The sequence below is a fragment of the Vicugna pacos genome, chromosome 22 (genome assembly GCF_048564905.1).
Source record: "Vicugna pacos chromosome 22, VicPac4, whole genome shotgun sequence".
Lineage (NCBI taxonomy): Eukaryota > Metazoa > Chordata > Mammalia > Artiodactyla > Camelidae > Vicugna > Vicugna pacos.
The window spans coordinates 31,317,934-31,344,944 of NC_133008.1; the positions used below are offsets into that span (position 1 = coordinate 31,317,934).

General features: G+C 52.1%; 1 protein-coding gene and 1 long non-coding RNA gene across 5 annotated transcripts in view; one reads left to right on the plus strand and one right to left on the minus strand.

Moving 5' to 3' along the window:
- Nucleotides 1–27,011, plus strand: part of DOT1L (DOT1 like histone lysine methyltransferase) — a 73,426-nt gene that overhangs the window by 2,929 nt on the left and 43,486 nt on the right. For 2 of the 4 annotated variants that reach the window (XM_072948043.1, XM_072948046.1), the window contains exon 1: nucleotides 21,305–21,445. The exons of 1 other annotated variant lie outside the window; for it this stretch is intronic. In XM_072948043.1, coding sequence (XP_072804144.1) covers nucleotides 21,365–21,445 — 81 coding nt within the window. In that variant the 5' untranslated portion in view covers nucleotides 21,305–21,364. Of the gene's footprint in view, nucleotides 1–21,304; nucleotides 21,446–27,011 lie in introns of those variants that run through there. One more of the 4 variants, XM_072948045.1, reaches the window with a different exon arrangement.
- Nucleotides 86–4,408, minus strand: LOC140688499 (uncharacterized). Its single transcript, XR_012063234.1, has 2 exons — nucleotides 3,839–4,408; nucleotides 86–254 (listed from the first exon to the last, which is right to left on the minus strand). It is a non-coding gene; the product is annotated as an uncharacterized lncRNA (long non-coding RNA).

Genomic DNA, 27,011 nt, shown 5'->3' on the forward strand with positions numbered 1-27,011 from the left:
ACGGCCAAACCATAATATACTCTTAAGAGAAAAAAAAATGTAGGTGACAAAACAAGACGTGCAGACGTTCTCTAAGGAGCCAGTCTCGTAAAAATAAACATGTAAATAGCACTGAGACACAAGGAGACAGAAGCCCCGAGGAAAGCCCCCCGGGGTGGTAGGCAGCGTCTGGCGGCGGACGGGAGCAGGTGGGTGTTCTGAAAGCCGTCCTCTTTGGGCTCGTCTATGCCTCTGCGCGTTCGGAGCCTGCCTGCCTGAAGAAGAAGAGAAGGAGTTGTTTTCGAGGAGGAAGGGGGCCAGGGAGCTGCTGGCCTCAGGCCTGCGGGCGCCTCCTTATTTTCTCAGGATTGTTACTGGTTGTGACTCACGGACAGAATACACTTCCTCTTTCTCCTCAGGGGGCCCCAAAGTGGCCCTTGCTCTCCAGCTGCCAACACCTGGCTGCAGGCCTTAGAATGTTCTATTGAAGGTTGAGCCCCCAGAGTAGGGGAGCTGGGCTTCTCTGCACCACCACGGCAGGTGGGAATGAAGAATCAGGGTGTATGAGTTTCTTGCAGCTGCCCTAACAGGTGCCTGCGCACTGAGTGGCCTAAGTCGCTAGGAATCTGTTCTCAAATGTTCTGGAGGCCAGAGTCTGAATCCAGGGCTCGCAAGGCCGCGCTCCCTCCAGGGGAGGGTCCTTCCTGCCTCTTCCACCTTCCAGGGGCCCCGGGCATCCCTGGGCTGGTGACTCCATCACCCTAGTCTCTGCCTCTGTCATTATGTGGACACTGTGTTTCCAAATATCCTTCTTCTCACAAGGACAGCGTCCTACTGGATTAGGACCTGCCCTGTTCTTGCCCGACCGCGTGTAACTGATGGCATCTACGTGACTGACCTGGCCCGCTCCAGCTGCTGTCACAGACTGTCACAGCCTGGGGGCTTGTGAGCAACAGGGGTTTACTGCTCACGGTTCTGGAGACTGGGAGTCCCAGATCAAGGTGCCCGCAGGTCTCGTGTCTGAGGACGTTGCGTTCCTGTTTTGTGGCTGACAGCGTCTTGCTCTGTCCTCACGTGGCGTGAGGGCAAGGGCACCCCCAGGGCCCCTTTATAAGGGCACTAATCCCATCCCTGAGGGACCCACCTCCTAATGCCGTCCCCCGGGGGGTTGGCATTCAACACGTGCATTTTGGGGGGGAACAAACATTCAGCCCATAGCAGACCCCATTCCCAGATGGGTCTGGGGTTAGGAATTGAACACATCTTTGTGCTGGGAGTACAGTTAAGCCATAACCGGGGTGAGGTTGTGTCTGGAAGGTCAGCGTTCTGTAAAGGGCTGCAGGTGAGCCATGGGGGGGACCCCAAGGGAGCTGGGGGGCACCAGGTGATGTGAAGGCGGGTTTCCCACAACAACACAAAGACACAGGAAGGACTGGTACCATCTTCCCAGCGGATGACATAGACTCAGATGTGGGAGAATTGGTTTGGACCCCGTTGGGTTCTCTGACTCCAAAGCCCACCCTCTCAGCCCCTCCAGACAAGAAGCAGAGGGTGGGGCGGGGATGGGGGAGGGGAGGGAGAGTGTTTCATGGGGACAGAGCTTCAGTTTGGGAAGATGAGAAAGCTCTGGAGATGGTGGTGGGGATGGTGGCACAACAGTGTGAATGTGCTTAATGCCGCTGAGCCGTGCACTTACAAACGGTTGAAACGATAGATTCAATGTTTTGTGTATTTTACCGCAATAAAAAATTGGATCTGGTGGCTAGTGACTGTCGTGTTGGAGAGCACAAGTTTAGAGGACGGTTAAATGGGAAGGGATGAGGTGGAGGGAGGGGGTCTGCAGACCATGGTTATGCCTCCAACTCTGCCGGGAACTCAGGCAGGTCATTAGTGGATCCCAAAACAGGTTTCTCATCTGTTTTGGGATCGAAACTAAACAAAAGTTCCTGATGCATGGGGCTGAGCTGGGATTAATCCAGGATTTCTTAACTGGGGGTGACCCTGCCCCCGAGGGACAAAGGGCCAAGTCTGGGGCGTCTGTGCTTGTCACGCCTGGAGGACTTCTGGTACCGCGTGGGTGGGGCCAGGGAGGCTGCCCCACGCCCTGCAGTGCCCAGGACGGCCCCCCACGGAGTGTAACTCGGTCCCAAGCATCTTATTTGGGACTCAGGAGCTGCAGGAATGATTGTCTCCTTCTCAGAATCCAGTTTCTTAAGTCGGATGTGCCTTTTCAGTCCCAGTGTCAGCAGCACCAAGATGGAGAAATTCCGCCCTAGGAAAAGCAAGCTAACCTCTGTGACAGAAAGCAGATCAGTGGTTGCTTGGATACCGGAGGTGGGGAGGGAGGGGAGGAAGGATCTCAGGGGCGCCCAAGGAACCTTTTGAGGGTAACGAAGACGTTCACTGCCTTGACTGCTGACCGCTTCACAGGGTATACACATGTCAAAGCCGATCGGATTCTGTCATTTAAATACGTGCATTTTATGGTCTGTCAGTTAGACCTCAATAAAGCTGTTATTTCTAAAAAATGAAGCCCCATGATATCTTCTACCTCTCATGCTGAACTTTTCCCCAGAAAACTTTTCCATTTTCTAGCATCATTTTTTGAAAGTTGAAGTACAGTTGATTTACAATGTTGTGTTAGTTTCAGGCGCACAGCAAAGTGATTCAGTTACACGTATATATACACACATATTCTTTTCCATATACTTTTCCATTGTGGTTTGTTATAGGATATTGATCATAGTTCCCTGTGCAGTAGGACCTTGTTGTTTACCTACTTTGTATATAGTAGTTCTAACACATATTTTTTTTACCTAGTCACTGTGTTTATAACCAGTCTCCACCACTTCCTCCACCCTGAACTCAAATTCTGTGATCTAGGATTTTTGTTTTCTGTATGGATAGGTGCTTAATGAATGTTTGTTAGGTTGATGAAGACTGAAGAATGATTTTAACAAGAGCCTATTTTTACATTACTGGGAGCAGGCGGGCTGCCTGCAAACTCCAGGACAGCCAGCGGAGGGCAGTGCTGGTCAGGCTCAGGGAAGTGATGGCTCTTCCCTGAAATAATCTGGGCATGGAGCTCTGGGCACGGACACCTGGCCAGCTGTTTGGACATCTATGACCAGTCTCAGTTCCAGCCCTGAATCAGCTCCCTCATCCACAAATGACCCATCCATCCATCCACCCACCCATCCATCCACCCATCCATCTATCCATTTATCCATCCATTCATCACCTATCCACCCACCCACCCGTCTATCCTCTCATCCACCCACCCATCCATCCATCCACCACTCATTTATTCATTCATTCAGTAACAATACACAGTGAGTCTATTGTGTGCTGACCTTGACAATGAGCAGAGGTGGAAGAAAAAGTCGTAGTCAAGAGAAGTTTTGGGGAAACTGGTCTAGGCAGAAGTCAGGGCAAAGTGAAGGGCTACAGTGAACTTACAGTTCTTGTACGGTGGAGGAATGGAGAGGAGGCTAGTGTGCGTGGGGCAGAGTGAGCAAGGGAGGGAATGAAGGAAGATGAGCTTGGCCAGGTAAATGGACCAGATCAGGCATCACCTTATGGGAGAATTCATTGAATGCCTATGGTTTACCCCAGATGTGTTCTATTTGGATCCTCAAGACAATGGGTGGGGGGTCATCTCCATTTGCTCTTGACAGTAAGAGGCTCAGAGAAGTGAGGTCAATTAACCAAAACCCCACAGCTATTAAGTTGCCGAATTTGAACCGAGGTCTCATGTTTGTGCTCCCAGCTACCCAACCTGTCACCTGCTGTAACAGATTCCCTCATCTGCACTTGGCTTCACTGCTCCAACACTCTCTTGGTCCAACATGGTGAATACCTGGTGTATCAGTCAGCAAATGTTGTGATAATGCCATGTAACAGACAACACCAAATTTCTGTGGCTTAGACCATAATCATCCATTCTCGTCTGCTGGTCAGCTGGACTTCAGTAGGTCTAACGGTGGCTCAGTTGATCTTGGTTCCAAAGTTTGAGCTGAACCAAGTCAGTTCCATGCAAGTTGTGCTGGCAAGTGTTTAACCACTGGCTCCTGGAGAGGTGGCGGGGGCATGCATTCATTTGCCACTTTTGCTAATGTCTGTGGTGTAAATACTCACTGATTTCAAGCTACCATTGTGACATCGCTGAGTGCAGAGCTGGGAAGAGATATGCAGCAGTGGGCCATGACACATGGCTTCTTCCCGTTTGAGCCGTGATCTCAGGATACCACAACAGACATTTATTTCTCCTAGTTCTGGAGGTGGGGAGTCCAAGATCAAGGTGGCAGCAGATTTGGCATCTGGTGAGGACCCGATTCCTAGTTCACAGACGGCCATCTCCTCGCTGTGCCCTCACGTGATGGAAGAGGTGAGCGAGCTCCCTGGGGTCTTCAACAGGGCACTCAGCCCGTTCCCGGGGGATCCACCTTTATGACCTAATCATCTCCCAGAGGCCCACCTTCGAATATCACCGTATCTGGGGACGAGGTTACAAGCTACGAAGTCCACGGCTGGTCTCTAACAAGCACTGTTCCCACCATACTCATGCAAGGGGCGTAAATAACCTGAGAAGCCTAGGAAAGGTAGTAACAGCAAGAGAACAGTAGAACGGCAGAAAAAAGGGATCGTGAGGTTTTGAGTATTGGTTACTTTTCTTTCAAAGCCAGTTTTCGTTGAATGTTTATATAATTCAGCTATTTTACTCTGATTTTTTTGGGGGGGAGTAGGTAATTAGGTTTCTTTCTGTATTTACTGAATGGAGGTACTGGGGATTCAGCCAGGACCTCCTGCACGCCAAGCACGCGCTCTACCACCGAGCTATACCCTCCCCCCACATGTAATTTAACTTTTGATGCTGGCTGTGTTGAAAACCCGGGTCATAGAATTCCTCCACGCCCCGCGGTTGGCCCTGTGAGCCAGTGCGAGCCGCGCTCAGCACACTGGCGGCTCCGCGGGTGTGCGCTCCCGCCCCGCGCGCCCGCGGCCCGTCGGCCGGAGCGAGCCGGGAGCGCGCCCAGCGGCGCGGGCCGCGCGGCCACCGGGGGGCGCTAGGGGTGCGGAGGAATGGAGTGCGAAGCCCCGGCCACCGTTCCTGCTGCGCAGCCCGCCCACCCGCGCCTCCCGCCGCCTTCCTGCAACAGCTGCTGAGACACGTTTGCGCAAAATCGTTTCTCTTCCCGTGTGTGTCTCCTTTATTCTCACACTACTGCCCACAGCGCTTCTGACAGCAGGTATGTGAGGTGTCCCCCGCCCCCGGAAACAAGCCGCTGTCTGTGACGTCGGCTGGGATCCCTGCACTTCCACTCAATTCTGACACTGTCCACCTGGAGATAGCGAGACGGCGTCAGACCTCACAGGTTGAGGGCTGGGTTCCCCAAGTGCCCCCCCATGCCAATCACGAATCCAGGTTGTCACCTGTGCTTCTGACCGACTGGCTGCAGATCGGGGGTTCCTACGACCCCCTTCTTGGGCTCGATGCATTTGTTAGAGCGGTTCACAGAACTCAGGGGAACAGTTTGCTTACTGTGCATTGGTTTATTATAAAAGGACGAGATGAAGGACACCGATGAAGGGCCAACTGTGGAATACCTAGGAATTTTGTGACACACGTCGAGATGGACGAGATGCACAGAGCAAGTATGTGGGAAAGGGCACAGCTTCCATGCTCTCTCCCAGCACCTCCACGTGTTCACCAACCAAGGATCACTGGAGCCCCACAGTTCAAAGATTGTCTTGGAGGCTTCCTCACCTAGGCGTGGTTGATCATTAACTCCACCCCCAGCCCTTCTCCCTTCCCTGGAGGATGGCGGTGAAGCTGAAAGTTCCAAGTTTCTAATCACAGGTTGGTCTTTCTGGTGGCCAGTCCCAGCCAGGAACCCACCCAGAGCCGTCTCATTAGAAGAAAAGACACTTCTATTGCCCAGGAAAGTAAAACGAATTTAGGAGCTCTGGCCGGGAACTGGGCGTCAGAGACCAATACATATATAGGTTTTTTTCTTTATTTCACAAATATTATTTATATACCATAAAATTGACCCTTTTAAATGTACAACTCACTGGTTTTTAGCACCTTCACAAAGTTGTGCAACCATCACTACCATCGAATCCTAGAATAGTTTCATCACCGAAAACCAAAAATAAAATCTGTGTCCATTGTAGTCTCCCTCATCCCCTCCCCAGCCCCTGACAACCAGGAACCTGCGCTCTGTCCCTGTGGATCTGCCTGTTCTGGACGTCTCACGTCCATGGAGTCACACGCTGTGTGTCCTTCTGTGTCTGCTTCTCTCACCGAGCACTGTGTTTCCAGGTCTGTCCGCATGGTGGTGGGTGTCAGGGCTGCTCTCCTGTTCATGGCTGAGTGATGCTCCCGTGTGTGGAGGGACTACATTTTGTTTATCCATTTATCTGTTGATGGATTTTTGGGTTGTTTCCACTTGGTGGCAATTTGGAGTAATTCCGCTGTGAATATTCATGTACAGGTTTTTATGTGGACGTATATTTTTTTCCCGTAAGCATAGATGCAGCAGTGGAATTGCTGAGTCATATGGTAACTCTGTTTTTAACCTTTTGAGGATCTTCCAGACTATTTTCCAAAGCAGCTGCACCATTTTACATTCCCATCAGCAATGTGTAAGTGTTCCAATTTCTGCACATCCTTTCCAACACTTGGTAATGTCTGTCTTTTCGATTCTAGCCGTCCTAGTGGGTATGAAGTGATACCTCATTGTGATTTTGGTTTGCATTTCCCTAATGGCTAATGACATTGACTCATGAGCCCATGGACTATCTGTATATCTGCCTTGAAGTTGCCTAGTTTTTAAATTGAAGTGTTGTTGATTTACAATGTTGTGTTAGTTTTTGACATATAGCAAAGTGATTTGGTTATACACACATATATATTCTTTGTCATATTCTTTTCCATTATGGTTTATTATGGGATGTTGAATCTAGTTCCCTGTGCTATACAGTAGGTCCTGTTGTTTTTCTATTTTATATATAGTAGTGTGTATCTGTTAATCCCAAACTCCTGATTTATCCCTCCTCCACCCTCTTCCCCCTTTGGCAACCGTAAGTTAGTTTTCTACGTGAGTCTGTTTCTGTTTTGTAAATAAATTCATTTGTATCATTTTTTAGATTCCACATAAAAGTGGAATGGTATTTGTGTTTCTCTGCCTCACTTACTTCACTCAGTATCATGATCTCCAGGTCCATCCATGTTGCTGTAAACAGCATTATTTCATTCTTTTTACGGCTGAGTAGTAGTCCATTGTGTGTACATTGCACAGCTTCTTTGCCCAGTCACCTGTGGATGGACGTTTAGGCCACCTCCTAGTCTTGGCTGCTGTATACGGTGTGCTGTGAACACTGGGATACTTTGTCTATTTTTCCAGTTGAGGCTTTTTTATCCTGGAATTGTAAGAGTTCTCTGTGTCGTCTAGATATAAGTCCCTCTTCAGATCTCTACCTGCAGATGTTTTCTCCTGTTCTGTGGGTTGTCCTTTCATTTCTTCAGTGGCCTTTTTTGAAGCACAAAAGGCTTTTATTCTGACGATGTGAAATTTATCTGAGTGATGTACAGTCTTGTGCATGTTTTTTGGTGAGCAAGTGCTCTCTTTCTCTTGGCTGTGAATCTAGGGATGGAATTGCTGGGTCACGGGGCAAGTGTAAGTTAGTTTCAGTGGTTGATACCAAACAGGTTCCCAAAGCACTGTACGAGCTTACAATCCGAGCAGCAGTGGGTGAGGGTTCCGGTGCTGTCTGTTCTTAGTCTTGTCAACAGTGTCTGTTCAGTTAGTGTCTGGACTTACATGACAAGTACAGTGCCCTTGCAGCAGGTGAGGAAGCTGGATCTGAGAGAGGGAGGAAGCTTGCCCTGGTCGCCCGGAAGATCAAGGGCAGAGCACAGTCACCTGGCTCAGACTCAGAAAACACCTCTGCTTCTGCCTTTGAGGGGCTGAGTCCCTGGGGTTGTGCCTGGCTGGTGTCTGGGTGAGTAATCAGGCACCTCCAGTCTTCTAGAGACAACAGTTAGGCTGCCTCAGGCCCCTGGGGGCTGGGGAGGAGATCCCAGCAAAGAACGCTTCATCGTGCGTCACCTGTGGTGCTGGTAACCACAGGCACCAGGACCACTGGGAGGATACGGAGGGGCTGGCAACTCCTGTCGTGGCTGCGGTGTGAGTTGGGCCACAAAGGAGGTGGCTAGGGAGCCTGGCCAAGGTTCCAACAGGAGCTCAACTCAACCACGTGCCCCCTGCCCTGGGTTTCACCAATTGTAAACTGAGGTCATTGTCTTCCCTGTTCTTCTAGTCTCACAGGAAAGGAAGGGCAGCACTAACATGAAAAAGAAAAAGAAAAAAGGAAGGAAGGGTAAAGGTGCTAATTATACTGACATGAATGATGACAATTACAGTGAGCAGATTTACTGAGCACTTAGTATAAGCTTTGCCTCTGGTGCTTTGCGTAACGCCCGGATGAGGTTCATACAAAAATCTGAGGCTGAGGACCCTCCAAAGCACAAACAGCCACTAAGGGGCAGAAGCAAGATTTGAAGCCACTTCTATTTCTACCTGGGAATCCCATCTTCAATGTTCCTACAGAGGGAGGCTGTCATTGGGCTAGTAAGTCACCGTCCAATGCCCCGCCTGGCTAGAGCCCCAGGCCGCCTGATAGGCTGCTCCTCCAGACACGTGGCCGGTTGCTTGGAGAGATGTCCAGTCCCGGGTAAGGAACTATGGTCACATGACAGGGCCACGTGCTAACAGACATGGCTCCCCAGACTCCGGGAAGTGCCTGGGGCCATTTTCCCAAAAAGGCTGCTGTGTATGTTTAGGTTGGAATGCCAGCTAAATACAGGGCTGCCCAGTTAAATTTGAATTTCAGGTAAATAGCGAATTTTGTTTAGTATAACCATGTCCCGTTCGATATTTGAGACATACTGTACGAAAATTATTGTTTATCTGAAATTCAACTCTAGCTAGGAATCCTGTAGGCTTATTAGCTAAATTTGACAGTCCTGATTCTGGAAACTGTCCACTGCAGCCAAGTCACAGAGCGGAAAGGGGAAAAGGGGCTAAATCTCTGGCTTGCTGATCCTGCTCCCACCCACACTGCAGCCTCACCCTTCCCGAGACCCCCCCTTTCTTTCTTCCCATGAAGAGGACAGTTGAAATAGGTCTTGTTTCCCTCTTCCCTTTGATTCTTACAACATCCACGGAAGTTCGCTGGGTCGAATCTACTGACCCCATTATGCTGATGAAAAAACTGTGTCTCAGAGGAACTGAATGGATTGTCCAGCGTTACACAGAAAACGTGAGTCTGAAGACCTAGGATTAGCAGCGCCTAGTCCCCATTTCTTTCTCTGTGTTTCAGAAATCGCCCTCACCCCTCCCACCGCCCCCTTCACGGGCAACGCCCCTCTGATAACGACCTCCGGGGACACAAATGAGGTCTCAGAAAGTTAGGCTTACTAATTTGCTGCAGCAAGAGACACCACATAGGAGGGAAAGTATAGGGTGTCTCACCAATCAGACAAATAAAAAACAAAAAGAAGGCGATGGTTATAGGATTTGAAGGGAAATGTAGAGTTTGGGTAATACTTACATAAAGTGAGATTTGTTAGGCTCAAAGCTGGGCAGAGTCATGAGCAAAAATGTTGGCGTTAAGCTTGGGCTGAGATGAGGACTCAGGGTCCTGTTTCCTTGGAAACTACCGAACAGAATGTTCTGTCTAGACATCCTTTACCTGAAGCTCTGCACCTGGGCTGGGAGTCCAGGCTGCTTCTCTGGATCAAAGTGACTTAACAGGGTTCACACCCTCCAGGCAAGAGCCAGCCAGATGTTGCATTCTCAACAGTGGGACTGAAACCAGTGCTGACAGCCTATGATTTGAGAGAACAATGGTGTCCGGCACTATATCCTCAATGTGATTAACAAAAGCCAGTTGTACAGACTCACATCACGTATCCCTGCCCCACTCTTGAAAGTTCCTGACACCCAGCACCCAGATCTTGGTTTCTAGTACTGTTCTCCAACAAAAGGAACCAGGGCTTTGTGGAGAAACGGCTGATTCTAGACTGGGGCAGGAAATACATAAGGTGAGCCGGGAGCATCTTGAGGTACAGAAAGTAAGTATAAAAGTCTGCCACAGTGATGGGAGTGTGCTGTATAAACAGAGAAACCAAGTGAAAGAGGTCCCAGGGCCCAAACCTAGAGCTGAAATGGAGCAAGACCCTTTGGGGCCTTCCCCACAGGGGAAGGCAGACCCCCCACCCCATGTCCTCTGCCAACCTCTTGTCTGTGGAAATATTTCAGTCAAATAATAAGTTTAATTAGAGAAATATGATAATGCAGAAACAAAGGGAAATAGTCAAGCAAAAAATAATAATAATAATTTACTCACTGAGCAAAATCAAAGACCTCTAGCTCCTCCTCAAGGGCTGGAGATGATGTTCTGAGCCACGTCCTTTGAGCTGTTTGGTAGATACTGAAGCCCCTGCCAGATGGAAGAAGCTAACTACACGATGACCGGACTGGGCCATGACATAGTTGCCGCAGCTCCGAGAAGTGGCCTCAGAGAAATGAGAACAGGCCGACCCTGGAACTGAAGATTAGCTGCACTTAAGACAATCAAGATGATGCTGATCAAACCACTGCCTGACTAACACGAAGACGACTGTCAGAGCTTGCTCTGCCATTCTGCATGTAGACCCCCCTCTCTGCGTATGAGCCCCTGAAACTCTTCTTTAACAGCTCTTGCCCACTGATTGGCGGCAGGAGGTGATGGGGGTGGCGAAAGTGGGAGCTGGCCTTTGGACAGTTGCCAGCCCCTGGAATAAAGCAAACCTTCCCTTGTCCCAACACGCACCTCTCTTCATATTGGCTTTCAAGGGACAAGCAGTCGAACCTGAGCTTCAGTAACAGAACGATTTTTGCTACAAGGTATGGGTCATAAATCAAATATTGGATTATAAATAAGAAACATAACATAAATATCCATGACTCCAAACTGATAAAATAAATAATTAAATAAATAAATGGGCGACTAGACAGATCTCCCAGGCAGAAGAACTCAGAAAATCTACATAAATACTTAGTCACCAGGGAGAAGGCACATAAATCCCCACCCCTTAAGTATGGGCTGTGCATTGTGACTTTCTTCAGAAGGGTGTGGGCTGGAAAGAGGGTAGGGAAGAGTAAACTGACAGTGGAGAAACCTGACAAACACACCTCAGCCAGGTGATTAAGACCGACACCCACAGTGATGTCATGTTGATAGCACAGACCCTTGATACAATGTGATGAAAATGGCCTTCACCTCTGCAGTCCTCCTTCCTCAAACCCATCCCCCCATCCAATCATAAGAAGTACACCAGACAAGCCACAACTGAGGGATCTTTTAGAAAACTTCCAACTAGCATTCCTCGAAACTGGCAAGGTCATCCAAAGCAAGAATTTCTGAGAAACTGTGTTAGCCAAGAGCCACTTCAGAGGGTGGACATGACATCTAAGTGTCATGAGGTACCCTGGGTGGGATCCTGGAACAGAAAAAGAACCCAAAATTGGAAAATCCATAGAGACTGAGAGTAGAACATAGAATGATGGGGGCCAGGTGCTGGGGGAGGGGATGGGGAGTGAGTTGGTTTCATGATGACAGAGTTTCAGTTTGGGAAGATGAGAAAGTCCTGGAGATGATGGTGAGGATGGTTGCATAACAAAGTGAATGTGCTTAATGCCACTGAACTGTCACTTTAAAATGGTTAAAATGGTAAATCTTATGTTATATGTATTTTACCACAGTTTTTTTTTTTCTTTTTAAGCAAGTCTGGAGATTTAAGAATCCTGTGTGGTTGACCAGATGGCTTCTGGAGGTTGCCGTGAGGTCAAAATAGCAGAATACATTTTGTTTTTGTTTATTTTCCCTCAGGTTTTTAATCAGCATGCTCAAGCCAATGGTACAATTTGAGGCCAAAACTTGGGCACGTGACCTTACATAATTCCTAAGAGACGTGTCTGTAAAGGGGAGGGCTTCCTTCCATCACAGACCTCCCTACTGCACACCCATTGGGAGTCTTTAAGTGAAAAATCTTGAAAAGGTTCCAAGAAAGATCCAAGCTCTTGGACTGCCCTAGAACTCAAGGATGACCCCCCCCCCCAGCTTGAGACCAAGTAAGGACCTCGAAGTAAAGAGGTGTGGGGTGTAGTTAGCAAGACAAAGCAGGAGCTAGAACCTCAGCGATCCAAACCTCTGGCCCCGAGAGAGAAGCTGACGGGGAATTTCAGTACCACGGAGAGCGCCAAGCTGCTCCGAAAGCTCAAGAGCCCAGGAGCAGCTGCAGCGGGCAGCCTGGACTAGGCGGCCGAGGAAGGGCAGCCCCAGACCCCGGGGACGCTACGGGGGGAGTGCCTTAAAACAGCTCTGCCCCCTTTGCTTAGTAGTTTCCACTTTTGGAGCCTTGCATTCAGCCCTCCATTGCCTTCCTCTTGCCCATGGGTACTTGGGGGTCCTGCCCGCCACAGCGCTGGTTAATTGCCTGGGCCCTGGGGTTGGACCAACCCAGGCCAACCACTGGCCAGCCCCTTGTGACTCAAGGAAGTCACTGAACCCATCAAGCCTCCGTTTTTCCATCTGCAACATGGGATATGTATAAAGTACGGTAGGCAGGTCAGTGGTCCCCCCAAAGACGTCCATATCCTAGTCCTTGGAAGCTGTATGTTAGCTAAAAGGGAATTAAGGTTATGGATGGAATTCAAGTTGTGATTTAGCTGACCTAATGGGAAGGCCAACTGGGGACTTTATCCTAAAAGGGGAGTTTATTCTGGATTATCCTGGTAGCCCCGAGGACCTTTGAATGTGGAAAGAGGTCAGAGAGAGGGCATCTGAGAAGGACTCAGCCTGATGCTGCTGGCCTGGAAGATGGGGGAAGGGACCTCGAGCCAAGGAAAGCAGGTAGCTTCCAGAGGCTGAAAAGGAGAAGGGAATGGAACCTTCCCTAGACCCTTCAGAAAGGAATGCAGCCTGCTGACACCTTGATTTTAGCCCATTGTACTAACCAAAGTTCTCCAGGGAAACAATACTTGTATGATAATGAACTTGTATTGTTTTAAGCCACTAACTTTGTGGTCCTTTGTTATGGTAACGGTGGGAAAAGAATGTCTCTTGTGGGGGTACTTGAAGGATCAAGATTGTGCAGACAGTGTGTGATTCACCCCAGGCATGCGAAGTCGCTCAATAACCAGTGGTGGTTTAATTGCCAAAGTCCCCAGAGGGGCCAGGGGGCTGGACGTTGTCACCAAAGGAGCCTGCAAGAGAGTATTCTGTTGTCTGCAACCGTTGCCCTCCCTCCAGAAACTTTCAAGGGGCCTCAAAGAGCCAGCAGCTCCATCGTTGCCCTTCTAGGGGAAATTTGGGGAATTCACTGAGACCTGGTAACAGTATGTCATCCTCTGCCTGCAAGGCTTTGCCAAGGGAAAAAATTCCATTTGTGGGCATTGTCAGGGAGTATCTCAAAGGACGTCAGCACACTTGAAAGGCTGACAAGGTCAGATTTCCACTGGAAGAAAGTGCTTGTGTGATGGAGGCGTGAGGCTGGGGAGCTGAAGTGGAGGGGATTCCGTGTGGTGCTAAAGAAGACAGGTGAGTCACGCACTGCTTCTTGTGATTTGAGCCCTGGTGATCACTAGGGCTCAGCAAACTGCAGCTTCCAGGGCCAGATCCAGCAAGCACGTGCTGGTGAGGTTCACGCCGCATTTGGAGACGTTGGGAGGCCCCCCCAGGGACCCCTACCTGCCCGCCCCAAGCTTGGTGGGCATGGCTTGGCAGCTGGTTCCAAGAGGAAACTGTTCTGATGCCTTATGTCAGGACCTGGTGACCTTCCTGTAAAGAACCAGGGAGTAAATATTGCTTGCTGGCTTTGCAGACTGGGTGGTCTCTGTCACAACGGGTCAGCTGTGCTGTTGCAGCAGAAAAGTGGTCACAGACGGTGAGTAAACAGATGGGTGTGTGTGTATGTGTGTTTATTTACAAAAACAAGAGGCAGATAGGTTGAAGACCCTGTCTTAAAAACAAGCCTCCTTAGGGAAGAAAGCATGGGCTAGTCCCGCAGGAGCCCGTCACCCACCCGCTAAATGAGCACACATATGTGAGTGACCCCTGGCAAGACCAGCGGGGGAACTGCCCAGCTGGGCCCAGTCCAAACTACTGACCTACAGAACAAGGAATGTATTATGTAGTGGTAATTTTAAGCCACTAATTTTGGGGTTGTTTGTTATGCAGCAGTAGATACTGCTACACATCGTTAAGCCTGCAGCCAGTGGGGTAGGGGTGTATATTTTGAGAACTCTAGCAGGAGACCCTGTAAACACACATGGCAAAGCACAGGGATGTGCACAGACCTCTTGTCAGGAGAGACTCAAATATTTGGGAGCAACACTCTATTCCTCTTCCCTTTCAGGTACAACCACTGAGGTGTGTTTCTTGTGAGCCAGAAAGAGTGTTCTTGTGTTTGAGCACATTGTGTATGTGTGTGTGTACAGTTATGAGCTTGTTCTACATGCTACTCAGCACCTTCCTTTTTTCCTGTAAAATGCTGGGTACCTCTTTCTGCATGAGGACATCTTTCCCAAGTTACATCTGGTGGATGACCTTAAACTTGGCATACAGATTTGTCATTCTCCTTCCCTGCTGACACAGTTGCATCCGTGCTTCTAGTCTTGCCAAGAATGATCTCACCGACCCCAGGACAAAGCAAATGAGGCATCAGGAATGCGGCAGGAGGACTCTTAGAGGGTTTTAGTTGGCTGGGGCCAAGCCGTGTCTGCAGAGCTGGTGATTTTGATTGTATTTGCTACCACTGGTTTTCTTTTAACTCTGATAAAATACACATAACGTGAAATTTACTGTCTTAACCATGTGTAAGAGCACAGTTCAGTGGCATTAAACACATTCACACTGTTGTGCCACCATCCCCACCACCATCTCCAGAACTTTCTCATCTTCCCAAACTGAAACTTGTCACCATGAAACACTGACTCCCCAGCCCTGGCCCCACCATCTACTTCCTGGCTCTGTAGACTTGACTCCTCTAGGTTCTCCTCCGAGTGGAATCAGACAGTGATTGTCCTTCTGTGTCTGGTCCTCTCACGGAGCATCACGTCTCCGAGGTTTACTCACGTGGTGGCTGTGTCAGAACCTCTTTCCTTTCTAAGGCTGAATAACTTTCCATTGCTAGGAGGGACCACATTTTGTTTTTGCACTCACCTGTTGGTAGAAATTTGAGGTGTTTCTGCCTTTTGGATATTGTGAATTGTGCTGCTATGAACATAGGTGTACATATATATCTGTTTGAGTCTTTCTTTTCGATTCTTTTGGCTACTTCCCTAGGAGTAGAATTAGTGGCTCATATGATGATTCTATGTTTAACTTTTTGAGGAACCACCAAACTGTTTTCCACAGTGGCTGCATCATTTTACGTTCCCCCCATCCCAGACCTGGTTTTTTATTCTTGTCTTTTCTTTCATTTTTATTCATGGTATAACCTATATACAGAAAGGACATCGATTACCATAACCAATTTAATAAATTTCTATGTATCAATCTATCCATATCTTGCTCGGAGTAACCAGCCTCCCGGACGTCCATATGCCCATTTTCAGTCAATATCCCCCAGGGACAACCTCTGTATGACTGCTAACACTGTTATCAGTTTCTCCTGTTTTTGAACTTCTTGTCAATGGAGTTATGAAGTAGGTCCTCTTTGTTGTGTTTGACAGCTTTCAGCTAACCTTTACACTTTGAGATTCACCCATGCTGGTGTACATAGCAGTGGACCCCTCCTTTGCAATGCCAGATAAGGTACCACAGTTAATTCACCCATTGTCTTCTGGAAGGACATTTAAATCGCTTCCAGTTGTTGGCTGTTGTGAACAGAGCCGCCCTGGACACTCTAGTGCACGTCTTTTCAAGGGGAGGAGACATAACTCACTCTCTTGGGCACACCTCTTGGAGGGCAGTTGCTGAGACCTGGAGTAGTAATGTCAGCTCATGTGGATCCTGAGAACAGCTTTCTAAAGTGGCTGCTCCAATTTCCACTCCCACCAGCAAGGTATGGGAGCACCAATGGCTCCCACCTGAGCCAGCACTCCGCGTTGTCCGTCTCTTTAATGTTGGCTGTTTGGGGAAGGAGAATGTCCACCTGAGGTTACAAAGAGGATACTGGCCAGGTGACCCAGGGTAACACCATCAGTCATAAGTACCACGGATGGTGCCTACCCTTGATGTGACCTGTTGGGAATGGCATTTTATCTCAGTTTGGGTCATGAGAAAAACACCAGAAAACAAACAAACTGGGGGACCAAATGCCTGACCAGTCATCTTCAAAACTTCCAAGGTATCAAAACCCAGGAAAGCCTGAGAAACAGTCACAGACCAGAGGAGACTGGGATAGAAAGAGGATACTAGGGAAACACCAGGGAAATTCTAATCAAGTATGGACTTCCGTTAATACTAACGCATCCATATTGGTTCCTCGGATGGGACAAATGCATCACAGTAGCGGAACATGTTAAAATTAGGGGCACTGCGTACAGGGTCTACAAGGCACTCGGTACACGCTGTACAGACCTTTGCAACTTTTTTGTGTGTAAATCTAAGCTCTTCTGAAATCAAGCTTGGCGTTAACAGAGGTAAGAATGTACTTCCTTGATGTGTGCGTGCCTGAGTTTCTTTTCATGGTCACATTTTTGTTATCTGGATGGGTCTTACAGTCAGTAGCCAGGGACGGTTGGCCAGCCCCGGGAAGGTGTGGGTGGTCAGCAGGTGGCCTGCTCTGGAGCTGAAGACCAAGGTCACGGCAGGGTAGGGGACGGGGTGGCGGAGCGTCTGCAGCCTCAGGCAGCACTTAGAGCTGCGGGGGAGGATGAGGCAGGTCGCGTGAAGACTGAATCTGAGGCTGTTGGTGCCTGACCTTTTCTCCCCGACATGACCATTTTGAGACTCCAACAGCCAGCACCTGAGTGTCCTGCCTGAGCACTTGTCTGGGATGGTGGCAAGCCAGAGATGCCTGGAAACTCTTACCTGCACCCACCTCCCACCCCTCCACTCCTAACTCATGATGGAGCTGGTGTATACACACCCGGCTCCTTCACCCTTGGATGCACCAGTCCCGAGGTGTGTGTGCGTGCACGACGTCTCCCAGAGCCTCTCTGATGGAGAAGCTCCAGTCACCCTCTGGGCACGAGAACGCACCTCCTCTCCTCACCGCCCCACCTCAAGCTGTTCTCTGCACCTCTCCAATCAACAGCCTGCACCCAAGTCCTCAGTCTCCACGACATCTCCGGGGAACTCAGCTTGTGACAGGAAGAAATGGCTCAGGGAAGAGCTGGCTGCACCGGGAGGTAATAGAGGCCAGCGCTCTAGGGTGCGGCAGGGGGGGCGGGCACACATAATTTCATCCCCAACGTGCATCTCAGCCCTCCTGGCAGCCCCACTCTAGGTCATCTCAGGGTGCAGAGGTGACCCAGATAGAGTCTCTGCAGGATTCTGGGGGCACCAGTGGATCAGAGTAACATCAGTGCAGCCCCCACCCCTACCCCACTGCAGACACTGGGGCAGATCATCCTCTCTGGGGCATCCTGGCCCTATGGGGTGCTGACTAGCATCTCTTGCCCCACCTATTTGATTCCGAGAGCCCCTGCCCCCTAGTTATGACAACCACAGATTTTCCCCAGACATCATCAGAGTCCTGGCGGTGGGCGGGATGGCCCCGGGCGAGAACAGCTGTACTGAAGCAAGCAGCCTGTCCCTGAGCGAGGTCTGCCCTTTCCTGTGGGCGCCTGCACCGAGACCGCCCCTTGCCTCCGTCGGCTCCACCGCCTGCACTGTGAGGTCTGGGAGGATGGGGTCCCAGGAGGCTCCCAGCACCTGTTAAGTGTCTGCTTCGTATGTAGTTGGCGCTTCGTACATACTTGCTGAATAGAAGAGCTGAGTAAAGGGATGAGTGGACGGATGAGGGAAGGAGGGAGGGGACGCCCTTTCTGGCTCTAGGAGGTGGGTGGGAGATCGAGCCCAAGGTCCGAAACAGGCTGACCAGCCCTCCCGGCTTCCCCAGATCTCCAGCACTAAAACCTGAGCAGTCCTCAGGGAAGGGTGTAGCGCAGTGGTAGAGCATGTGCTTAGCACGAGGTCCTGGGTTCAATCCCCAGCGCCTCCATTAAAATAAGTAAATAAACCTAATTACCTCCTCCCCAATAACAAAACACTGGACAGTCCTGGACAAACTAGGGGGAGCAGTTGGTCACCTTGTCTAACCACAAATACAACTACAACAGCAATAGTGATGGTCAAAGACCACTGTGGCCCCTATCGACCAGGCCTAGCTCTTCACTTGCTGGGGAAGGGTGTGCCCTGTACGGCAGGATTGGAATTCCAGTGATGGGACGGGCCCAGCCGTGCCCAGGGGAGTCCAGGAAGGTTCTGGAGGAAGTGAGCAGAGAGAGAGAGTGACACAGGAGGGAGGGAGGGAGGAGTCTAAAGAAGAACGTCCCACACCCCCGGAGCAGCCTGTGCTGATGGCCTGGGCCCAAGGTCACACCTGACCTGGCTTGCTATTTCTCAAATGGCGAGGTGAAATGGCGAGGTGTGGGCTGGGCAGCAGCTCTCTGCGAGCCACACTCTGGTTGGCTGGGAGTCAGGGGCTGAGACAGAAATGGGGGGGAGCAGATAGACTGAGGGGGAGGGGACGAGGTGGGGGAGGGAAGGAGGGAAGGAGGGAGAGAGACAGAGTTTCCTGAGACAATAGCTCCCACTGTATCTATGGGATGAAAGCTCAAAATAACTCCTGGTGCGGGAGCCTCAGAGCCCTGAGCCCAAGTGACCGGCTCTCATCCCTGTCCCCAGCAGGTGGAGGGGGTGGCTCTGTGCTCCGCAGGCTGGGGGGCAGGGCCAAGCACAGCCCAGGGAGGAGCAGAGAGACCCTCCTCTCCAGGACCTCACAGGTCTGGCCCTGTGAAGGGGTGCTTACCCTCTTCTGAGTCCTCCTGCCCTGTGTCCCCTGCCCCAACTTCCCCATGTCTTCTCACAGCAACCAGGGGAATCTGTTTCTAAAAGCTTTCGGGGGGTTAAACATACAAAAAAGTATAAATACTTTTTCACAAAGTGCACATCTCTGTGTAACCCCCACCCCCAGGGTAACCACAGCCCTGACTTCCAACACCCTTGGGGAGACAGCATTGGACTAGGGCTTCAGACCCATGGAAGCTACCCCATCTCCTCTTTCAGATCCGGTCCCTCCCTCACAGGGATGTGGGACTGCGTTAGAACTGCACTTGGGCTCCTACCAGCCCCCTACCTCTCGCCCGTGTGCACCTGTCTGACCCTGAGGCCCCTCACCTGGGAAGACTGCATCATTTACCCTCCTGGGACGGAACGTTGTGACACTTAAGCAAGACACTGAAAGGACAAGCGTTTGGCTCCCTAGCTGGCACATAGCAGGTGCTCAACTGTCCCAAGTGTCCGTGTTAGTGAGGGTTCTCCAGACAAACAGAATCCACAGGACATGTGTGTATGTGTGTACACATACATCCATATATGCACACATAAAAAATATACAGGAGTGTACATGTACAGTATATGTACACACATATACATATATAGTTTGTGTGTGTACAGTATATATACACGTACATATATAATCTACACAATATACACACATATGTACATATATACAATACATATACACACACAAAGATATACAAAGTATATACACACATGCATGCATACATACACCTACATGTAAAATATATACCATATATAAATATAAATGTGCTGCATTTATAAACATACAGTGTATATATACTTAGGTTATATATACAATATGCACACACACATACACACGTACACAATGTATACACACACACCTACATATAAATGTGTATTTATGTGTGTATCTAAATATACAGGTGTGCATAAATACTACACACACGCATGTAGACATAACACCTGTACAACATACACACATACAGGCATACAATATATACACACCTGTACATAAACATATAAGTAAGTAGGTGCATATATGTACATTGTTTACACTTACTAAGTATGTACTGCATATGTACACATACACGCATATGGGATACAAACATACAAATACACAGATTGTGTATAACTGTGTAGTAGTCAGACATACACCACACACACATAAACATATAGGCACATATGTGCACACACATAATACGTGCTACACATGCACACATGCACATATACACTATGTATACATGTATATAAATGGGTGTGCATATGTTCAGTATTTGCACATTTGCTGTATAGAGACAGTTTTATTTTCAGTTGGCTCATGGTAGGGGGGCAGGACTCCAGGCTGGAGACACAGGGAAGAGCGGATGTTGCACCTGGAGTCCCAAGGCCTTTGGAAGCAGAGTTCCCTCTTTCTCGGGAATCTCATTTTTGTTTCTTAAGGCCTTCAACTGATTGAACGAAGCCCACCCACATTACAACAATCTCCTTTATACAAAGAGAACTGATTTAAATGTTATTCTCATTTGAAAAATACTTTCCTGGCCATACGTGGAATAACGTTTGTGGTTGCTGGGGCTCAGCGCAGTGCACACATAAGGTTGACCGCCCCGTGACACTGATGATGGTTTATTTCCTCCCTTGACCGTTGTCACCCCTGTTCCAATTAAAGTGGCAGCTCCACGCGGGCAGGGCCTTGCCTTTTTCCCGGGGTCTGGCGCCTAGGATAGGCTAAATCGACAGCATTCTGGCGAGCAGAAGCCAGGACTCTGGCTGTCACACTTAATGGGGAATTAGTCTTACTATGCGGGAGGGGACGGTCCCACTCCTCCAAGGCCGGGGCTCGAACCCCCCACCCCAGGCGCCGCGGGGTCTCCCCGGGTCCCCGCTTCGGGCGGGTGGGGGCGGCCGAGGGCAGCCGAGGACGTGCGTGCGTGCGTGCGAGCGTGCGTGCGGGCGGGCGAGCCCACGGGGCGGGGCGGCGGGGGGGAGCGCGCGGAGCAGCGGGCGGGGCAGCGGGCGCGCGCCGCCTCCTCGCGCCCAGCCCCCCCCACGCGCGCGCGGCGAGTGGTTCAGCCCAGCCCCCGGCTCATTGTGCTCGCCTCACGCCGGCCCAAGATGGCGGCGACGCTGGAGGCCCCGGGCCTGTGACCACAAAGAGGGAGCCGGGGGCCGGACGGGAGCGCGGCGGCGGCGGCTGAGGCCCAGGCCAGGCCCCCTCCCCTCAGCCTCCCGCCCGCCCGCCCCTCCTGCTCCGCCCGCCCGCCCCGCCCCCGCCGGCGGCGCCCCGCCCCTCCCCCAACCGCCCGACTAGCATGGTGCGGCGGCCGCGCGCGCCGACATGGGGGAGAAGCTGGAGCTGAGGCTCAAGTCGCCCGTGGGGGCCGAGCCCGCCGTCTACCCGTGGCCGCTGCCGGTCTACGTGAGTGCCGCCCCTCCCCTGCCCGCCCCTGCCTCCCCTCCCCCGGACCCCCGCCCGCCCCCCGCGGCGCGCGCTGGGCCCACCGAGAAACGGAACAACTCGAGAGTCCCCAGACCCTCCTTGGGACCCCCTTCCCGCCCCGCCCGGGTCCCCGCGGCCGTTTCCAGGCCCCGCGCGCAGGGTGGACAGCGGGGAGCCCGGGCGGCCGGGGGCGCAGACGCACCTTGGGGACCCCGCGCCTCCGAGGGGCGCCCAAGCCGGGCTGCCGTAGCCTGTGCCGGGCCGGGGACTCCGGTCCCCCGGCCTGGACGGCCGGCGAGCGTGCCTTTCCGGACTTGACGACCTGACATTTAGGCTTTCTCTTCTGGTAGTTTATTCTTGGCGCTGTCAACGTGCTCAGCTTTTTTATTTTTGAGAACACCCTTTCCTCTTTCCTCTCTCCAGTTTTTTGTTTGTTTTGTTTTTTTGAATTAGGCATTTTGTCTGTCTAATCTTGAGTGGCAGGACTGGCCGGACCCTAGGAAAAGAGGCATTTTGTCCCCTAATTTGAGTGGGTGGACTGGCAGGACCCTTGGAAAGGAGGCATTCTGTCCCCTAATTTGAATGGGTGGGATGGCTGGACCCTTGGAAAGGAGGCATTCTGTCCCCTAATTTGAGTCAGTGGCCTGGCTGGACCTTCGGAAAGGAGGCAGTTTGTCCTCTGATCTTGAGTGGCCTTTGGATAATGACAGGCTGGGCGGAAATTTACAGAGGCCTCCCCCGATGATTCCAGAAATGCAGGGCTCGGGGTGGGCGCCCTGGCCTCTCGTCCGGGGTGGCGGCGTGTTGCGCGTGTCCGTGTCCCAGGGCCCACGTTCGGGCCGGGCAGCGTGCCCTCGGGAGGGAAAGCGCAGCAGGCGCCGTGGGCGGGCGCCTTTGGGGCGCCCTTTCGCGCGCTTGGCTTGCGGGGGACCGGCCTCCAGGGGACCCGGCGGGGAAGCCCGCGCGCCCCGCCCCTGGCGCGCGCTCCGTGTGTGTCAGTTTTTGGAAACGTCGCGGCCGGGGGCGGAGTCGGACGCTGGGACCGCCCGGGAGCCACTGTTGGCTCCTGGCCCCGGTTCTCCGCGGTTCTCCGAAGTCGGAGGGTTTCCAGCCCGCCGCACGCACCGGCGGTTTCTATTTTTGCTCTTCCTGCGCCCGGAGGCGCGGCTGAGCCTGGGTTCTGGCTTTTCCGGTTGGGCAGATCCGATGTCCGGGCGGGCGGCCTGAGCAGTGGGCAGGGCAGGGAGACGTCCCAGGTGACTGAAACTGAAAGTGGGGAGAACCTTCAAAACGCCAGCTGATCCACCTGCCTGCCTCTCCGCCCCTGTTACTGCACTCGCCATGTACCGATTGGCTGGCCAGTGCGTTTTTCAAAATGTAATTACCTCTTTATCCTTAGTAGACATGAGGGATGGTTCATTTCTAGCGCACAGTTCTAGGAGTTTTGACAGATCACCACTCCCGCTGCAGCGCAATCCCGCCATCCCGTCCGCTACCTTTTGGCGCCAACTCGCTTCTAGCCTCCTGGCCACTCATCTCCTCTCTATCCCTAAGGTTTTGGCTTTTCCAGAAGGTCAGCTCAGTGGAATCAACAGCATGTAGCTTTTTGATTCCGGCTGCAGTTTGCCCAGCAAAACATATCTGAGGTTCATCCGTGTGGTTGCAGGTGTCAGAGGTCACTCCTTTTTCTTGGTGTGTCATATTCCGTTTTTCTTTGGTCCATTTCCCTGCGGGTGGCACGACTTGAGGGATGTATCCAGTTTTGAGGGGGCCAGGAATAAAGGGGCTGTAAACATCCTAGGGCAGGTTTCCATGTGAACTTGGATTTCCACTTCACTTGGGAAAGATGCAGGAGTAGGACGGGGGTGTGTGCTAAGTGTGTGTTTAACAGCACTTCTGCATCTTGGAAGTTGATATTTTTGAGTATTGGAAGCGTTTAGAAATCTGCTGTGACCCAGCACTCAGGCACTTGAGAGTAAGATGAAAATTCATCTGGAGATCGTCGTGTTGTCCCCATGACCGTCTTTTATTCGGGGCGGGACAAGGCCTCAGAGGTTTGTAACCCTTGTAAGTAAGGCCTGTGTGTCCAGGCCCTCTTGGGACCTGGCTTTCTAGTGGCAGACGGTTCTGAACTGTGGAGTGTCTTTCCCGTGCTGGCCGGACTGCCCTTGGCAGGGCGCGGGCTGTGCTGCCTGCCTGGCCGGGTGCCGTGCCTGACGTCAGCAGCTGGTCCCGCCACCAGGGCCCCGGGAAGCACTCAGCAAGCCGCAGCCTCCCTAAAGCTTTGCAGTGACGGTTGCTCCCCTTCCGGGTCCCCACTCAGGAATTTTGCTTTCTCACGGGAAATGAGGGGGCAGTACTTTATAAGAAATCGTATTTCGTGATGACTCGATGGTGACTACCTTAAGAAAATGGACTACTTTGAGCAGCTTAGCTTTTCAGAAGGTCAGGTTACTCATGTGACCACACATTTGAAATGACTGAGCTTGTTTGTTCATTGATTCATTCATTCTGCAAGCACCTCCCAAATATTTATAGTATTCCAGGGGGCACTGGGGACAGTAGACAATATTCTTATTCTCAAGAAACATGTGAACGAAGGACTGTAGGTGATCTGTAAGCTGAGAAGTGCAGCAGAGGTGTGGTGCGGTGTACATGGGGTCAGCCGAGGTCCTGGAGGGAGGGACTGCCAGATTGGCCCCGGGGGAGGTGTGGGTGGCTTCTCGAGGAGGGGACATCCACAGAAGGAAGTGCAAACAGCCACAACCGTCCACACACGGAAATGTCCAGCGTCAGAAACAGGCTTTTGCGCAACTGACGAATCAGAGGGTGGGGTGCAGGATGAGTTTTGTTCCTTCTGTGACTGAGAGTTCCCGGATATCCACCTGTAGCTGACGGTGGCATTTCTAAAGTAGGGTGGCCCTTCTTTCGGTGGGAAAACTGGGTCTCAGCTCGGAAGGGAGCAGGTGGTATCTCTGGTTGCCTGGTGGGCATGCGGCGATCCTTCTCCTCCATGACTCACTGGGGCCGTGGGCGTGGAGCAGCCCCAGCATGACTGTCCCCGCCTCCGGCTTCCTCCTGAGAGTCCACGCGCTGTTGATGAATGCCCGCTGAGCAGTCGTGCCCTTAACTCGGCTGTGAGTAGTCGCTCAAGTGGGCGGCGGGGTGAGCCATCCCTCCCTGTGACTCAGAAAGTATTTTCTGATCTGACTTCTCATGTGTGAGTCCTGCCTAATCCTAGCTCAGGTGGAAGGCAGGTTAACCCTTTGACGACTTTCTGCGGGTGGAGTAGCCACTTTAAAAGGGGAAGGAGAAGCCTGGCATTCCGTCTGTGGCAGTTATCTTTCCTGCTTTGGTCCCTAAGATCCCTGAGATCCCAATGCCGGCTGTGTTCTCTGTTCCTGGTGGGAGGGGCCGGGGGTGGCCCCGGACTTGGATACTCATTAGGGAGACGGTGGCAGAGCTGCAGGGGTTCCGCCCTCAGGTCTCCCTCTGGGAGCTCCATCCTTGTTTTCTTAATTAAAGTTTTTATTTTGAAAAAATCATAGATTACTGCGTAGCCGTAAGAAATAACAGACATCTCATACTGTGTTTACTCCGTTTCTCCCAAGGGTGGCATCTTACAAAACCACAGAGCGATAAAATTACGTCCTTGGTGTTATGGTACGGTCAAGGCATGCTGTGTCTTGGGGTCCCCTTTTGAACGTGAGGCCCTGCAGGGTGTGACCAGCTGTGTCTGTGCGTCCCTGGGTCTTGACCCTGTGCTTGTCTCCTAGGAAACTCCTCTTTTCCCTCGTTCTTCCTGACTGCTCTCTTCCCCGTGGGTGTGCCTTGTCCCCTGGCTGTGGGGGTGACAGTCCTGTTCCTTTTCTCCCACTCAGGGCGTTGCCTGGAAGTCTCTTTGGCGTCTTCTCTGTCCCTTCAAGCTGTCCCTGCCATTCCCACCAGCCGGGTCTCCTGCTGGCCCACGCCCTCCCATGGCGTTGAGTCTGCCCCAGGGTCTTCACCAAGGACCCCCGGTGTCTCTGCAGGGCCTCACTCACCCCGCCCATGTCCACCGCGGGGATGCCTGGCCCGTGGGCTCTTCCCTTCGCACCCCATGTTGGACCCATCTCTCCTCCTGACTGCGACACCTGGGTGCTGCTAGCAGGGCTGCCGTCTCGTGGGGTCTGTGGCCTGCGGTCGGGAGGTCGGGTCTCTGCAGGTCATCGTGTCCTCATCCCTAGAGGGCTTCAGTTTGAGCCCCCTTGGTTAGTTAGGGGTGCGTGGCTGATGCCCGGAAAGCACGGTTGTCTTGCCAGATGCTCCCCGGTGTCCGACACGTGAGAGGTGTTACCCCTGAAAACACTTGTCCAGAAACCCGACGGTGCTTCCCTGGTGGGGAAGGGGCTTTGCAGGCTGTGCACTGGGGGGGGGGGTCTGACAGAGGCTGGTGCCTGCAGGGGTGGTGGGAGTCGTGGGACTCAGTGCGGCCTCTTGGGAAGGACCTCCACGTTGTGGAGTGGTGGTGACTGGAGTCTCTTCGTGGTGGAGATCATTCCCCCTGGTCTGCTCTTGGCTCCCCGGCGTCTGCTCCGTGCGCCCCCCCCACCGCCAGTCTGGGGGTGGCACCAGGTGAAGGGGCTGGACAAGGGGAGGGCAGTCAGTAAGGGTGGAGGAGCCTGGCTGGGTCTTGTGGTTTTTGTGTTTTTTTTAAGTAACAGCTTTGTCGAGATATTCACACACCACACAATGACACGTATAAAGTGTGCAGTTTAATGGCTTTTACTGTATTCACAGAACTGTGCAGTCATCTAATTCCAGAACATTCCATCACCCCCAAAGGAACCACATCCCCATCAGCAGTCACCCCAGCCCCTCCCCCAGCCGTGACAGCCAGGAGCCCCCTCCCTGTGTCTGGGGACTGGCCTGTTCTGGACATTTCACATCCATGGACTCACACACTGTGTGTCCTCCTGTGTCTGCTTCTCTCCCTGAGCTCATGCTCTTAGGGGCCGTCCACGTGGGAGCGGGTGTCAGGGCTGCTCTCCTGGTCATGGCTGAGCAATGTCCCGCGTGTGGAGGGGCTGGGTCGGGGGATCTTGAGGCCCCTGCAGAGGCCTTCCTGTGCCTTTGTGCTGGGGTGGGTGGCCCCGGGTGAGCTGGTGTGCCGATGGCGCGCCCCTGCTGGAGGGGAGGACAGGAGGAGCGCGCAGCGCGCGGCTCTCCAGACCTTGGTGCTGGTGGAACGCTTGGCACGCCCTCCTGCACGCCTGCCGGTGCTCCTCCCGCCCCGGCCCCGGCCTTGGCCTCAGGCTGGACGGGTCTGTGGCAGTAAGGCACTTTGTTTGATGAGGGCAGGGAAAGCTGTGCTGGTGAACTCTTGGTCATCGTGCCCCTGTCCCGGCACCCCTCTGTTCGGACCCCCACGCCTGGCGCTTGGTGCTGGAGGCGGCCCCCTGGGGTCTGGGCAGCTTGCACTGTTGCAGGGGGGCTAGGTTTTTCCAGCAGCTGCAATTTTCTTGTCAACCCTGGAGCCATCCAGCAGCTCTCCTGTCCTGTGTGG